At 37.6% G+C, this 15,217-nt stretch overlaps 1 protein-coding gene across 4 annotated transcripts in view; it reads left to right on the plus strand.

Moving 5' to 3' along the window:
• The window catches only part of SBF2 (SET binding factor 2), a 496,438-nt gene that overhangs the window by 249,957 nt on the left and 231,264 nt on the right, over positions 1–15,217 (plus strand). For all 4 annotated transcript variants that reach the window (XM_043970029.1, XM_043970030.1, XM_043970031.1 and 1 more), the window contains exons 7-11: positions 8,180–8,312; positions 8,577–8,685; positions 9,217–9,330; positions 11,996–12,073; positions 13,015–13,128. In XM_043970029.1, coding sequence (XP_043825964.1) covers positions 8,180–8,312; positions 8,577–8,685; positions 9,217–9,330; positions 11,996–12,073; positions 13,015–13,128 — 548 coding nt within the window. The remainder of the gene's footprint in view (positions 1–8,179; positions 8,313–8,576; positions 8,686–9,216; positions 9,331–11,995; positions 12,074–13,014; positions 13,129–15,217) is intronic.

The raw sequence follows: 15,217 nt of genomic DNA on the forward strand, positions 1-15,217 counted from the left end.
GTATGTTAATGCCCTTTCCCCATTCCCTATACTGTTGCTATCACTAATCTTTCATTTTCTAGGCAGCTGTAATAAAAAAGTAAAATAACCCTATTCTCTCTTGTAATCCATATAACACAGTTAGAGAACTTGGGTGCTGTAAGAAATCAGAATGTATTTTATGCCTCAGAAGAAGGAAGTAGGAAATTTAATTTTCTGTTACAACCATATTCATTATTATCTTCTTGATGGTTTCAAATCCCTTCCTTTTGGGACTGAAGCAAGCTTTAACCCATGGCATCAGTTTTTGCTGGAGCCCTCCATTCTGGAAACTAACTACTTAGAGGTCATGCTAAGACAGGGGATCTTCAGGGGATCCCAGTCCAATTCAATTTCTCTAAGGATACAATGGAGAGGAAATACTGCTGTAGAAGGTATGAGTTGAATCTTGAAGTAAGACAAAATTATGATAGGTAAAAGTAGAGAAGGAGACCATTCCAGGAATGGGAGACAGCAGCAGTTCACCGGTGGTACCACTTGTGCATTCCCCAACTCCATTGTTATCACCATTGCCTTTTTGGAAGATGACATTCCCATATTCCTTGCTGTAGACACTATCTCCATTGCTGCTACGGTTTGTTTAGTTCCATTAAGTTTTCAGTCACTGCCTTCAACTCAGGACATCATTCTTGCTCCTCCCTCCCCCCCCCCCCAATTCAACATTTGGGATCAAAGGATCGTAAATCTAGAACTGGAAGAGACTTCAAAGTACAACTCCTTCATTTTACTCATTTGGAAACAGATCCTAGGAGATTGAGAACCTGCCCAAGGTCCCACAGGTAATAAGCAACAGAAGGTGGAATTTGAATCCAGTTCCTCTGACACCAGCAATAGTGCACTTTCTGCTATACTATAGCACCTATTAAGTGCCTTCCAGTATAGGACACTGTATAAGTTTCTGGAGATAGAAATCTTCCTTACTGGCTTACAATAGGAAGGGAAGGCCAAGTATACAAATAACTTTGATAAAAGGAAAAGTGAAATTAGTGCAAAGTAATATAAGAAATTTGTGGTAGAGAGATTTTTGTCTGGGGGTGGCAGGGAATCCTTTATGAAGGAGAGAACATCTGAATTGGGCCTTCAGAGGAGAGAGAGACTTAGATGGTATGGAGGGAGACTATCCTAGGTGGAATGGAATGCATGCCAAAGACATGGATACTATATAATCAAAATAGGGGGCAGTGCTTGGTTGTTACAGTAAGGGTAGAATTAGTCTAATTTGAAGCCTGGTTGTAGAAGGAGTCATAAGTTAGTATCAGAAGACTGAGAAGAAGGAAAAATACTCTCTTACTTGACTTAACTCTCAAATCCCATTTTTTTGGGGGGGGAGATGAGGCAATTGGCTTTAAGTGACTTGCCTAGGGTCACACAGCTAGTAGGTGTTAAGTGTCTGAGGCCGGATTTGAACTCAGGTCCTCCTGATTCCAGGGCCAGTGCTCTATCTACTGTGCCACCTAGCTGCCCCTCAAATCCCATTGTAAAAATAAAACAAACTTTGTGTGTGTGTGTGTGTGTGTGAGAGAGAGAGAGAACCTCCCTCCCTCCCTCCCTCCCTCTAAGGATTCATTAACTGAGGTGTCATTAACTGAAATGTTAAATCAAAAGTTGAAATAATTTTGTAAACTGTTTTCTTGCTCTCCAAATTATCATAATTGCTTATCAATCTGCTTTGACATTTAAGAAGCATCCCAAATATGCTTTCATTTCAATATCAGTTAAATATCCTAGTCAGTTGCAAACAAGTTGCTATAAGAATCATTTTCTTTAATAATACCATCAAGAAACATCACTATCCAGTGAACTTGTAGAATGTGTCAGTGGGTTAGAGAACTGAAGAACAGAGGAAATGGGACAAAACACATGTAGGGAACTGTGCATCACTCCACTAAAGGGCCCAGAATCAAGCTGGGGCCAGTTCTGTCCTCCCAGAATTCACTCAAGACTGAGATCTTAAAGCTGGTGAACTGTAAGTTGTCCAGCAGGGTAGGAAGCTGAAATGGTTTGAGAGCCAACCATAAAGGAAGCTGCCTTCAAAGGGAGAGGTATCAGAAACTGAGCAATAGGGAAAAATAAAGGGGGGAAAGACTGAAATTACCAAATATTTCAAGAGAAAAAAACTCAGAAGCCTTGGATAACATCAGATAAACCAATAGGGAAGATATTAATAGCAGGAAAAAATATGGATTCTAGATCTAGTAAATGAACTTAGGCATATCTGAATAAATACTATAAAACAAATGAAAATTATTCAAAATCTGACAAGGCAGAGGACTCTGTGGATGTTGAGGAGATAATGGAACCACAGCAGAATGTTCCTGAATGGTTTAAAACAGAAAAAAAGCATTTTGTCATTATAATCTATGCCCTTCACAGAAATAATTATCAGAATAGAAAATTAGCATCCACAATGGTGTCTCACCAGAGAGGCTAAATAGAGAGAGGATAAATGATTATAAATGCAAATATACTGCAGTGAAGAACAGCCTCAAAGAAGAGAAATGAAAAGTAATAATTAGGGGACAGCTAGGAGGCACAGTAGATAGAGCACCGGCCCTGGATTCAGGAGGACCTGAGTTAAAATCTGGCCTCAGACACATGACACTTACTAGCTGTGTGACCCTGGGCAAGTCACTCAACCCTCATTACCCCACCCCCCTCCCCAAAGTAATAATTAAAAGAAAGTATGCTCTCTATGTGAACAAAACATAATGATCTCAAAGACAGAATACACAGAGACAAATTACGGGTTATTGGTCTCCCAGAACCCAAGTTAAAAAACCTGAACGCTATAATAGAAAAAATAAGACAAGAAAACTTCCCAGTAATTCTAAACATGGGAAAACAATGTGTCAATCAAAAAAATCATAGATCTCCTCAGGAAAAAAAAATCTTGACTGCAAATTCTAAGACATATAGTAGTTAAATTTAATAATTCCATTCGGAAACAACAAATTCTGCAAGTGATCAGGAGGAAGACCTACAAATACAAAGAAGAAGAAAAAATAAAATCACAAAATTGTTCTGCCCCTACCATAAAATGTAGAGGGAGTGTTTTAAAGAACAATGGAGCTAAAGATACAGTCCACAGTGACCTACCCTACAAATCTGAGCCTAACTATAAATTAGAAATGATGGCTATTCAATAGTGAAAAGGCATTTGAAACATTTTTATAAGCAAACCAGTCCTAGAGAAACTATATGCTTCTCAGAAACTTTGGACAACAGAAATACAAGAAGCATCAAGAAATACAGTAACAAAGGGCAACAATAAAATATCAACAAGAGAGGTCATTAAGAGACTCCTTTCCAAATGCATTCTGGGAGACAAGGGTGAAAGCAGAAGTCAAATAAAAATTAAGGTGGAGAAACAGGCCTGAAATATTATGGACTAAACCTTACAATACTTCATCTAGAGGTAAATCAATGTTTGTTTTTTCTTGTGCTGTTGTTGTTGTTGTTGTTGTTGGATTAAGATATAAAATAGGAGAAGAAATAAAAACAGTAATTAGAATGCTTTATGCATAGTTATATGTTAACAAGACTGAGAAGACACATAAAAAATAGAAAATACTTCCAAAAGTATAAAATACCTAACCTGACAGAAAACCAAATAGATATCTTAATCTTGGAAATCTTGGAAAATCTTGGAAAAGGAAATAAATCTGGCTGTGAAAAAAACTATCAAAAAAAAAAAAAGAAAAGAAAAAAACTTAAAGTACCAATGAGTTCACAGGAGAATTAAACCAAACTTAAAAAAAAAATCAGTAGTCGTACTATACAAACATCCTCAAAAATAAAAATGGAAGTACCCTTTTAGAATCCATTTATAGGACAAATATAGTCCCAATACCGAAACCAGGGAAGGACAAAACACAAAAGGAAAACCATAGACAAATATCATTCATGAATAACAATTCAGAAATTTTAAACAAAATCCTGTCAAACAGACTACTTTACCCAAGAAATCATTCATCATGACTAAGTTGGAGTTATACCATGGATGCAAGAATGATTCAACATTAGGACAATAATCAACAAAATCATTAAAAAAATATCCATGGGGTGGCTAGGTGGCACAGTGGATAAAGCACCGGCCCTGGATTCAATAGTACCTGAGTTCAAATTCAGCCTCAGACCCTTGACACTTACTAGCTGTGTGACCCTGGGCAAGTCACTTAACCCCATTGCCCGCAAAAAAAAAAAAAAATCCATACCCACATGCTTATCTCAATAGATATAAAAAAAGAAAAGTCTTTGATGAAGTTCAACACTCATTTGTGCTTTAAAAAAAACCAACTACAAAATATTGGTAGAGAGGAACCTTTTTTTTTTTTTTTTTTTTTGTGGGGCAATGGAGGTTAAGTGACTTGCCCAGGGTCACACAGCTAGTAAGTGTCAAGTGTCTGAGGCCCGATTTGAACTCAGGTACTCCTGAATCCAGGGCCAGTGCTTTATCCACTGCGCCACCTAGCCGCCCCCTGAGGAACCTTTTTTAATATCACAAAAAGTATTTAATACCCAAAACAAGTATCATATGCAGTGAGAATGCATTCTCTCCCCACTCTTATTCAATATAGTTATGGAAATACTAGCAATAGCAATGTCAGAAGAAAGAAATTAAAGGCATGAATGTAGATAAAGAGGAGATAAGACTATTTCTGTTTACTACTGATATGATGGTATACTTGGAAAATTCAAATGAATCAATAAAGACACTAATCAAAACAATAAGTAGTTTCAAGGTTGCAGGCAACAAAATAAATCCTTAAAAGTCAGCTACATTTTTATATAATAATAATAAAATCTAAAGAGCAGTAATAGAAAAGCAAATCCCATTCCAAATAACTACAGAATGAATAATGTATCTGGAGCTCAATCTACCAAAGCACACAAATGACTCATATAAATTCGATTACAAAGGGTTCCTTAAATAAAGAACAATTTAAATAGCTAGAGCAATACTGAATGTTTTGCTGGGTTGTGCCAGTATAATGAAAATGACAATATTACCAAAATGAATTTACAGGTTTAATTCTATACCAATATGATTATCAATAGAATATTTTACAAAATTTGATTAATAACAAAATTCATTTAGAATAACAAAGGATCTAGGATATCAAGGAGAATGATGAAAAGAGGTAGGGATGAAGGGAGAATAGCACTTCCAGTCATCAAGCTATGTTTTAAAGTAGCAATCATCACAACCATCTGGTTGTTTAATGGAACAAGGGGGAATCAAAAACAATGGAACTCAACTTAGCAGAAAATCAAAATTATTTAGGTTTACTATTTCTGCTTTCTGCATTTGGCTGTGAGGTTTTTATGTCTTAATACATGGTCAGTTTTTATGTAGGTGCCATGTACTGCTGAGAAGAAGGTATATTCCTTTCTTTTCCCATTCAATTTTTTTTTTTTAAGTGAGGCAATTGGGGTTAAGTGACTTGCCCAGGGTCACACAGCTAGTAAGTGTTAAGTGTCTGAGGTCGGATTTGAACTCAGGTACTCCTGACTCCAGGGCCGGTGCTCTATCCACTGTGCCACCCAGCTGCCCCTATTCCCATTCATTTCCTTAAACTTCTTTCTTGTTTATTTTTTGGTTAGATTCATCAAGTTCTGATAGGGAAAGGTTAAGGTCCCCCACTAGTATAGTTTTATTATCTATTTCCTCCTATAACTCATTTAACTTCTCCTTCAAAAACTTAGATGATATACCATTTGATGCATATATATTAAGTATTGATATGATTTCTTTGTCTATGGTACCATTCAGCAAGATAGTTTCCTTCTTTATCTCTTCTAATTAGATCTATTTTTGCTTTTGCTTTGTCTGAAATTATGATTGCTATCCCCTGCTTTCTTTGCTTCAGCTGAAGCATAATAGATTGAGTTCCAGCCCCTAGGTTTGCCCTGTGTATATCTCTCTGCTTCAAATGTGTTTCTTGGTAAACAACATTTTATAGGGTTTTGTTTTTTAATCCATTATGCTATCTACTTCTTTTTAATGGGTGACTTTATCTTGTTCACATTCATAGTTATGATGACTGTTTATTTCCCTCCATGTTATTTTTCATGTTTATCACCCCCACTCTTGCCCCCTACCCTTTCCCTCCTCACAAGTATTTTATTTATGATCACTGCCTTCTCTAATATCCCCTTCCTTTTATCAGTCTCCCTTCCCCTTGTATTATCGCTGTTCCTTTTTTACTTCCTTATAGAGTAAGATACATTCTATATCCAACTGAGTGTGTATGTTATTCCCTTTTTGAGCCAACTTTGATGAAAGTAAGGTTTAATCTTTGCTTGCCATCACCCCTCCATTGTAATAGTTCTTTCCTGCCTCTTTTTTTTGGGGAAAATTTACCCCATTCAATTTCCTCCTCATTTTTCTTCCATGCAGTTTCTTACCTCATTATTTAGGTTTTTGAGGGGTGTCATCCCATCAATGTTACCTTATAACCACACCCTCTGTCTACATATACTCCTTCTAATTACTCCCAATAAAATTAAGACTTACAAATAATTATCATCCCATCAAGGCAGGAATGAAGGAAAGTCCAGGCATGTCCAAATTTGGTTGGAGCATTCAAGAATGGAAAGGAAAACAATAGTAGATGAGGCTGGGGATGTAGGGACCAAAATGTATAAAGCCTTGACTAGTTTTCATTTTGTCTGTTTTTGTTTTGTTTTGTTTTACTCAGAACAAATAGTGCTGTAGAGAAGCACCAGGCACAGTCAGGAAGACTTAAGTTCAGATACATCCTCAGATGCTCATAAATGATGAAACCCTAGTCACTTAAGCTCTGTCTGCTTCAGTTTCCTCAACTGTAAAATGGGGATCTTGATAGCATTTACCTTTCAAGGTCCTTATGAGAATCAAAGGAGACAATATTTGTAAAGCCTTGTACAGAGTAGACACTTAATAAATGTTTCCTTCCTTCTTCCCTCCCTCCTTTCCTTCCTTCCTTCCATATCCTTACACTGTTCTCCTTCAACGAAGAGTATTTACTATACAAATCATTCCAAAGGCTGCTCCTCTCTGAGGTTCATATCAGCTCGGCAGCTACTTTCTGGGTTTGTAATCTTTTTTTTTTCAAGACTTGTTAAAATTATTTATTGGTTAGTTGGCTGGTTCATTTTTTTATGGTTTATACTTCCAACTAGTTACAAAAGCACTTTATTGATTGATTGGTTGGTATATGATTTACAATCCCAACTTGTTGTTGTTGTTGCTGTTGTTGTTGAGTCATTCAGCTATCTCTGTCTCTTTGACCCAGTGAAACATAGAATATTGTCCATGGGGTTTTCTTGAAAAGGGTTTGCCATTTCCTTCTCCAGTGGATCACCTTTTGTCAGAACTCACCACTGTGACTTATTTGTTGTGGGTGACCCTGCATGGCATAGCTCATGGTTTCATTGAGATATGTAGGTTCCCCCACCACAACGAGGCAATGATCCAGGAGAGAGCCCAACTTGTTATGTACAACAGCACTAGTCACATTGTTTGGTTTTTGGAGATATCTCAGTTAGAAGGCTCCAAGAAAGAGAAACTAAGGCCTTTAATGCACCTGGTCATTGTGGGAAAGGGAAAACATTTCTATCAGTAAATGCTTTTTAATGCGAGTGGTTCGATTTTTCAGGGCTAATTGGCATTTGTCCTTATTAAGACCATTTCTGAGTCTCTTCTCGTTAGTGACTGCTACTACTGCACACTTTTCAAAAAAAAAAACCAAAAACCTCTCTTATCTTCTGTCTCATTTATTCTGCTAATAGCCCATGCCTGTAAAGAAGCATCATTATTTCCATGTACTTTTTAAAATAACATTGGTTATCACTATTCAAAAACATAGCCTGGATTGTAGAAATTAAGTTCAAGGAAACATAATAGAGCATATCCAGACTATAATAAAATAATGAGTTTTAAACTGATTGGAAGGATATAGACAAACCAGACCGGCCATTTGAAAAAACAGCAAATTCATTGGCTTCCTGCCCCTTAGAGCTGCACCACCTGTTTTCCTGTGGTGATTCCAAGAACACTGATTTCTCCTTCTTGTCATTTTCATCTCTTTGCTCTCTGTTGGCAGTGTGTTTGAGGTATGTACGTGCATGTGGTAAAACTATGTTCTTGTCTTTTCAGGAATCCAGAATGTCCTCAGCCTCTTTTGTGCCGTACTCACAGAAAACAAGGTTCTCTTTCATTCCACCAGTTTCCAGAGACTTAGTGATGCTTGCCGAGCACTGGAGTCTTTAATGTTTCCTCTTAAATATAGGTGAGTTTTTATTAATTGGCCCCAAGATTTATCCTCAATTGAAATACTCTTACTCACTGTAAAGTCCATGAAGACTAAATAGTAGAGTTAAGTTTGAACCACTTACATGTGTCTCACAAAAGGGTTTGCAAAAAAAGACTCATAATTTTGACCACCGTCTCTGATAAAATTCTAGACCACATTGAGGAAATTATAAAGAAAAAAGTGTATACAAAATGAAAAAGAGAAAATATATTTAATATGATTTTTTAAAATTACTTCTAGTTATCCTTATATCCCTATTCTTCCGGCTCAATTATTGGAAGTTCTAAGTTCACCAACACCTTTCATTATTGGAGTTCATTCTGTCTTTCGTACTGAAGTTCATGAACTTGTAAGTATTCACGTTTATAATTACTGTCATTATTAAAAAATTATAGCATATCTTTTTGTTACCAGTTATACCTTTAATCTAGTGTTAGGATGTTGCTGTTAGTTTCAGTTCTCAATAAAAAGAGGTGATAATAAGAAAGGACAATAGGATCCACTGGAACTTAACTGTCTATATGGCATTAGACCATCTGGAATCAGTGCTACTGGAAATGTGTATCCCATGCTACAGTGAAACTCCAGATTAAGACTTTTGTGGAGAATTTTTACACAAGGTTATCAAAATACCAGTTGGATTAATGTCAAGCTAAAATACTTGACAATTCTGTTTTCTTAATTAGGTAAATGGATTCCTTTTCTATGTCATTTATCCTGCCCCATGCGCTGCTAATGCAGAATATCCAGGACCTCAGTCAGTTTGATTAACAAGTTTGACCAATGATGTCTACTTGAATCAATTTTACAATACATGCGTTTATATTTTTACATTAACATAGAATCAGTTTCAGCTTTGGTTTATTTTTGTTTCCTCCAGTTAGATGTAATCATTGCTGATTTGGATGGAGGCACTATTAAAATCCCTGAATGTATTCACCTCTCACCACTCCCGGAACCTCTGTTACATCAGACGCAAACAGCCCTCTCACTGGTAGGTCATATTCTGAAGGGTGATTTTGTTTGCATAATCAGTGTAACAATCAAATGGTTGAGAATGTAAGGACATTAGACACCTATTTATTTGAACACCATGATTTCCAGATTCTGAAGAACATTAGTAGGTGAATAATTGTTCATGATAGAGTTCATGCCCTATGTGACACCACATGCCAGTGTGGATGGAGCAAAAATTGTTGTCTGGGAGACCTGGGTACAAATCCATTCTCAGACCCTTATTGTGATCCCAGGCAAGCCACTTCACCTTGCTGAGCCTCAGTTTCTCCATCTGTCCATGAGGATAATAATCGCAACTACCTCCTAGGGTTACCACGAGGATCAAATAATATCCTATATGTCAACACTCCTCATCCAACACAGACAGGAGGTTGCCAAGTCTTGCCATTTCGGCCTCCACAACTTTTCTCATAGCTGGCGGTTTTCTCTACTCACACAGCCGGCGCCCTTGTTCCAGGCCTTGGCACTTCTCCCCTGGATTCTCACAGGAGCTGTTTACAAGTCTCTCCCTTCTGCAGGTGCCTCTCCATACAGCCAGCTGTCTGGATCACAAGTCCCACCAGGTCTTTTCTCTACTCTATAAGCTCTAGTGGTTCCAGGGTCCAGTGCAAGCTCACTGGGGCATTTAAGGCTCCTCACAACCTAGCTCCAACTTTGCCTTCCTCACCTTGTTATACACACCTGCCCCTTCTGTAGTGCAGCCACACTGGCCTTCTTGCTGTCCCTCTCCCATGCCAGTCCATCTGCTACCTCTGTGCCTTTGAAACGTGCCAGGGCATATGAAAGTTGTGTTTTTACTGTAATACAGTCTATTAAGTGTGCAATAGTGTTATGTCTAAAAAGTTATACGTGCCTTATTGCCAAAAAAAATGCTAACCATAATCTGACCCTTCAGTGAGTCACAGTCTTTTTGCTGGTGGAGAGTCTTGCCTTGATATTGATGGCTGCTGACTGATCACAGTGGTGGGTGCCGAAGGTTATAATGGCTATAGTAATTTCTTAAAATAAGACAACAATGATGTTTGCCACATCAATTTACTCTTCCTTTCACTTAGAGGCCACTGTAGGGTTATTAATTGGCCTAATTTCAAAATGGTTGTGTCTCAGGTAATAGGGAGGCCCGAGGAGAGGGAGAGACACGGGAATGACCAGTTGGTGAAGCAGTCAGAACACATACAGAATTTATCAATTAAGTCTGCCACCTTCATAGACTCAGTTTGTGGTGCCCAAAATCATTTAGAGTAGTAACATCAAAGATTACTGATCGTAGATCACCAGAACTCATATCATAATAATGAAAAAGTTTGAAATATTGTGAGAATTACCAAAATGTGACACAGAGACACAATGTGAGCACGTACTGTTGAAGAAATGGTGCCAATAGACTTGCTCAATGCAGGGTTGCTACAGACCTTCAATTTGTAAAACATGCAGTATCTGTGAAGCACAATAAAATGAGGTATGCCTATAGTCATATAAGCATAGGTAACATTTGAGCTGTAAGTGTGATGTTTATTTAAATACGAGTTGCTTTTTAACTAGTTGCTAATAAGGAAAAACTAAATGAGAACATCTTTTTAAAATTTTATTTTTAATTTATGGAACAAAACAAATGTTTCTATAACAGTACAATAAAAAGATGATTATACATGAAACTGCAAATTTACTATGCACAACTTGCTATTCCTTTCAAATATACAACAAAATTATCATATACATTTCTTTTTTTTTTTCTTTTTCTTCTCTCTCCTCACCCCTCCACCCCCACTGTAGTGGGTGTGTGGGTATGTATAAACACACATATATGTATATACATACATAAATATATATATATATACATATATGTGTGTATATAAAATTATTCTATACCAATTTTTATTTATCAGTTCTTTCTCTGGATGCAGATAGCATATTTCTTCATATGTCCTTTATAGTTAATTTGGGTATTTATAATAGACAAAATAGCTTCCTCAAAGTCATTTTTAAAACAATATTGTGGTTACTGTATACAGCTTTCTCTTGGTTCTACTGATTTCACTATTCATCATTTCATGTAAGTCTTTCCATATTCTTCTAAAATCATTGAGCTCATCTTTTTTTATAGCACAGTAGTATTACATCACAATCATATACCACAACTTGTTCAGCCATTTCCCAATTTATGGGCTTCCCTGTAATATCCATTTATTTGCCACTACAGAGAGACCTTCTATAAACATTTTAGAGCACATAAGTTCTTTTCCTTTTTCCCTAATCATCTTTGGAAATAGACCAAGTAGTGGTATTGCTGGGTCAAAGAATATAGGTAGTTTAATAACTCTTTGAGCATAATTCCAAAATGATTGAGGACATCTTAATAGAGCTTAGGAAGCTTGAATATTCATTTATCATGCCTGTCAAGTTGTTATCACCCTTTATCATCTCTGCTAATTACTTCAGTTTCTGAGAAAAGTAATGATTGCCCAAAAGGGCCACAGATTTTGTGAGTCATCTAATAGAGTGACTCAGCTATTGTTAAATTGTGAAGACTTCTCAGCTAGCAAGATGGTGCCTATTGATGGAATTTTATCATTTTCTCTGTGTACAGGAAGGCATTTCCACAGTATTAGGACAATTTGTTTATTAAAATATATTTATTTTAGATTTTGCACCCAGATCTGGAAGTAGCAGATTATGCATTCCCCCCTCCACGGACAGCTCTATCGCACTCAAAAATGCTAGTAAGTTTATAATTTAATTTTGATTTTTTGTAACAATTTTTCTAAAGATATACTTTTTCTTACAAATATTTAAGGCATTGAGATCTCAGCTCTCTTAATTTCAACCAGATGGTCATCACAATGTCTGCTCACAAGGCAGCTAGAAGAAAAAGCACTAGCCTAGGAGTCAGAAGTCCTGACCGCTGGTTATAATAGGAACAAGGCTGTGACTTTGGGCATGTTATTTTTAAGTCTCAGTTGCTTTATCTAGATGAATGTCTAAGGTCTCTGCTGGTTCTAAAATCCCCATGATTATTTCACATATATAATTGTGTCAAATTGTTTGCTTTCTCAAGAAGGGGGGAGGTGAGGAAGGGAGGGATCGAGTTTGGATCTTAAATCTTTTTTAAAAGTTAATGTTAAAGTTGTTTTATATGTAATAGGGGGAAATAAAGTATTATTTTGAAAATTCCATGATTATGAAAGTGTAATTTACCAAAAAGAAGTCCTGGTCATCGGCCCGTTAATATAGGAAAAGTGGGACTTTGTTAGCATCTCCAGTTTCTAGATCAAATATTTCTTTGGAATTCTATAATTACTTTAGGGTTGGAAGTTTGTAGGGTTGTCATTGGATATAAGTTGAAGAAATAGGGATTATTCTTTTAGCCCACAGACAAGGGAAAGCATTCTGGAGCTTCCGTTTTATTGGAGAGCAAAGGTATAATCAGTGGGTAGAAGGTGCAGGGGACCCGAATGGAAGGAGGGGCCGCCCCTCTGGATTGTGAGTCGCCTTCTTGTAAGTGCTCAACAGAGACTAAATCGGCTTTCAGAGCTGCGACATGGGAATCTCTGCTTGGGTAGCAGGGGAGACAAAATGGTTCCCAGGTCCCTTCCCTGATTCTGTGGTTTTGTTGTTGTTGTTATTCCCATAAAGTGTAACGTTTCTCCCTTCCTGTTTTCAGGATAAAGAAGTGCGAGCAGTTTTCCTTAGGCTATTTGCACAGCTTTTCCAAGGCTATAGGTCTTGCCTACAGCTTATCAGAATCCATGCAGAGCCAGTCATACACTTTCATAAGGTAACTAAGAACATTAACAAACTTTTCAGCCTGTGAAAATAAAGTGAATTGCTCCCCAATTAGAGGCAATACCAGGGGATAGTTAAATGTGAGATAATAGAAGAAACAGGCAGTGCAATGGAGTGAGAAGCATATTTGGCCATAAATCAAGTAGTTCTGCCATTGGCTGACTGTGATCTTGGCTGAGTCTCTCCCTCTGGACCTCAATTTCCTCTTCTGTAGGACAAGGGAACTGGTCAATGATGTGTGTGAAATGATTCATTTGGACCCCTATTCCATTCCAATCAGTATTAATCAGTTCAGTGTGAATCCATATGGGGTAATGATTATTAGCAATTATTGGTGATATATTCATCTACTAATATACATTTGGTCAGTCATCTAATAATCAATACAAGATTAAACATGTACTAATACATATTTTATATAAATCATATAGGGATAATTAGATAAGATAGATTCTCAAAGTAGGCCTTTATATTAGTTCTCAGACTTTAATCCAACATTCACCACTTGTTTACCAGTTTTGAAGTTCACTTAGGTAACCACAAGAATGTTGACAGAGGGGGCAACTAGGTGGAGCAGTGGATAGAGCACCAGCCCTGGAGTCAGGAGGACCTGAGTTCAAATTTGGCCTCAGACGCTTGACATTTACTAGCTGTGTGTCCCTGGGCAAGTCACTTAACCCCAATTGCCTCATGAAAAAAAAAAACAACAAAAGAATGTTGACAGAGATATCCCACTTTGTTCAATTCCATGTCCAAGGATAGTGTAGGTAGTATGATATGGAAGATTCTCTCTCCCCCCGCCCCAAGTTGTTTTTCTACATACAGACCGTCTTTTCTTGTCCAACATGAGCAGGTGACCATTTTATGACCACTTAATAAGTGGAGATGACCCTTGCCTTTCCCATCTTGTGACTACCCATGCTGATGCATCATTTCTGACCCTCCTACAGGGTCAAAAGGCTTCCCAACCAGTGAGATTCTGTAATTTTACTATGCCTCTTTTGCATATTTGTGAATCAAAGCCTGGGGAAAGAGGAGGCATCTCAGATTATAAGGAAGATCCGAAGTCCACTTCAACAGGGGGAGCCATGGACCCTTCAATAAAGTGCTGTTAACGTAGAACTCTGCCTCAGTGGTTTTTCTTGCAGATTGGACACTTTTGGACCCCCTCCCCTAGATGTGACTAACAGAAATATTCATTGGCATTCATATAGCTATTATCATTTACAAAGCATTTATATACTTTATCCCATCAGATGCTTTCAGCAGCCTTTTGTTACAGGTGGTGTCACAATTATCCTCATCTCCATGTTAGTGGTGATCCCCACAGCCCCTGTCAGCTGGGACATGTCAGTCTGTGTTTTAGTGTTCTCAAAAGTTGAAATACCTCGAAAATGGACAGGACTTACTTTTTTATGGCTATTATAAGCTCCAATTTTTAATAAGCCTGTTTCCATCTTTAATTATATGAGGGTTTTTTTTTATTTGACATTTTTTTCAAGTAACCACAGCTCACATTTCTGTAGCATTTTAGCATCACTAAGGTGTTTTCCTCTTAAGAAAACCGTATCCTTGAGCAAAGCTGCAAAAGCCATCATGCTTTTTATCTTGTTGGATCCTTACAACAAACCTGCCAGAAAATGGCTCCGATGGCGTGATCCCCATTTTGCAGGATGACTGAATGAAGCATTTATTAAGGATTTACTGTGTGGAAAGTACTGTGCTAAGTGCTGGGGCTACAGATGAAAAGGCAAGACGGCCCCTGCTCTCAAGGGGCTTATATTCTAAAGGAGGAGACATTTATGAAGGTTTCAGGGATGGAAAGAGCCTGTGGACCTTAGGGTCAAGCAGCAAAGCAGATGGTAATGCCTCTTCTCTCATGACATTTCTAATAAGTCATATCAGTTTTTGAACCATTGGGCAGTGCAAAGGATGTTGGTGGTGAGAATCTTCTTCACAGGGTCTTCAGTAGCTGTGACTGTAGCCCCTTCAGAAGCAGTGGCCAGGCTGCATCTCACAGGGCTGCTGCTCAAGGTGCTGGGCTGGAAGCCTTGCTGTTCTCTCCCCATGCTGTGTCCATC

This window comes from Dromiciops gliroides, chromosome 6, assembly GCF_019393635.1.
Source record: "Dromiciops gliroides isolate mDroGli1 chromosome 6, mDroGli1.pri, whole genome shotgun sequence".
Taxonomy (NCBI): domain Eukaryota; kingdom Metazoa; phylum Chordata; class Mammalia; order Microbiotheria; family Microbiotheriidae; genus Dromiciops; species Dromiciops gliroides.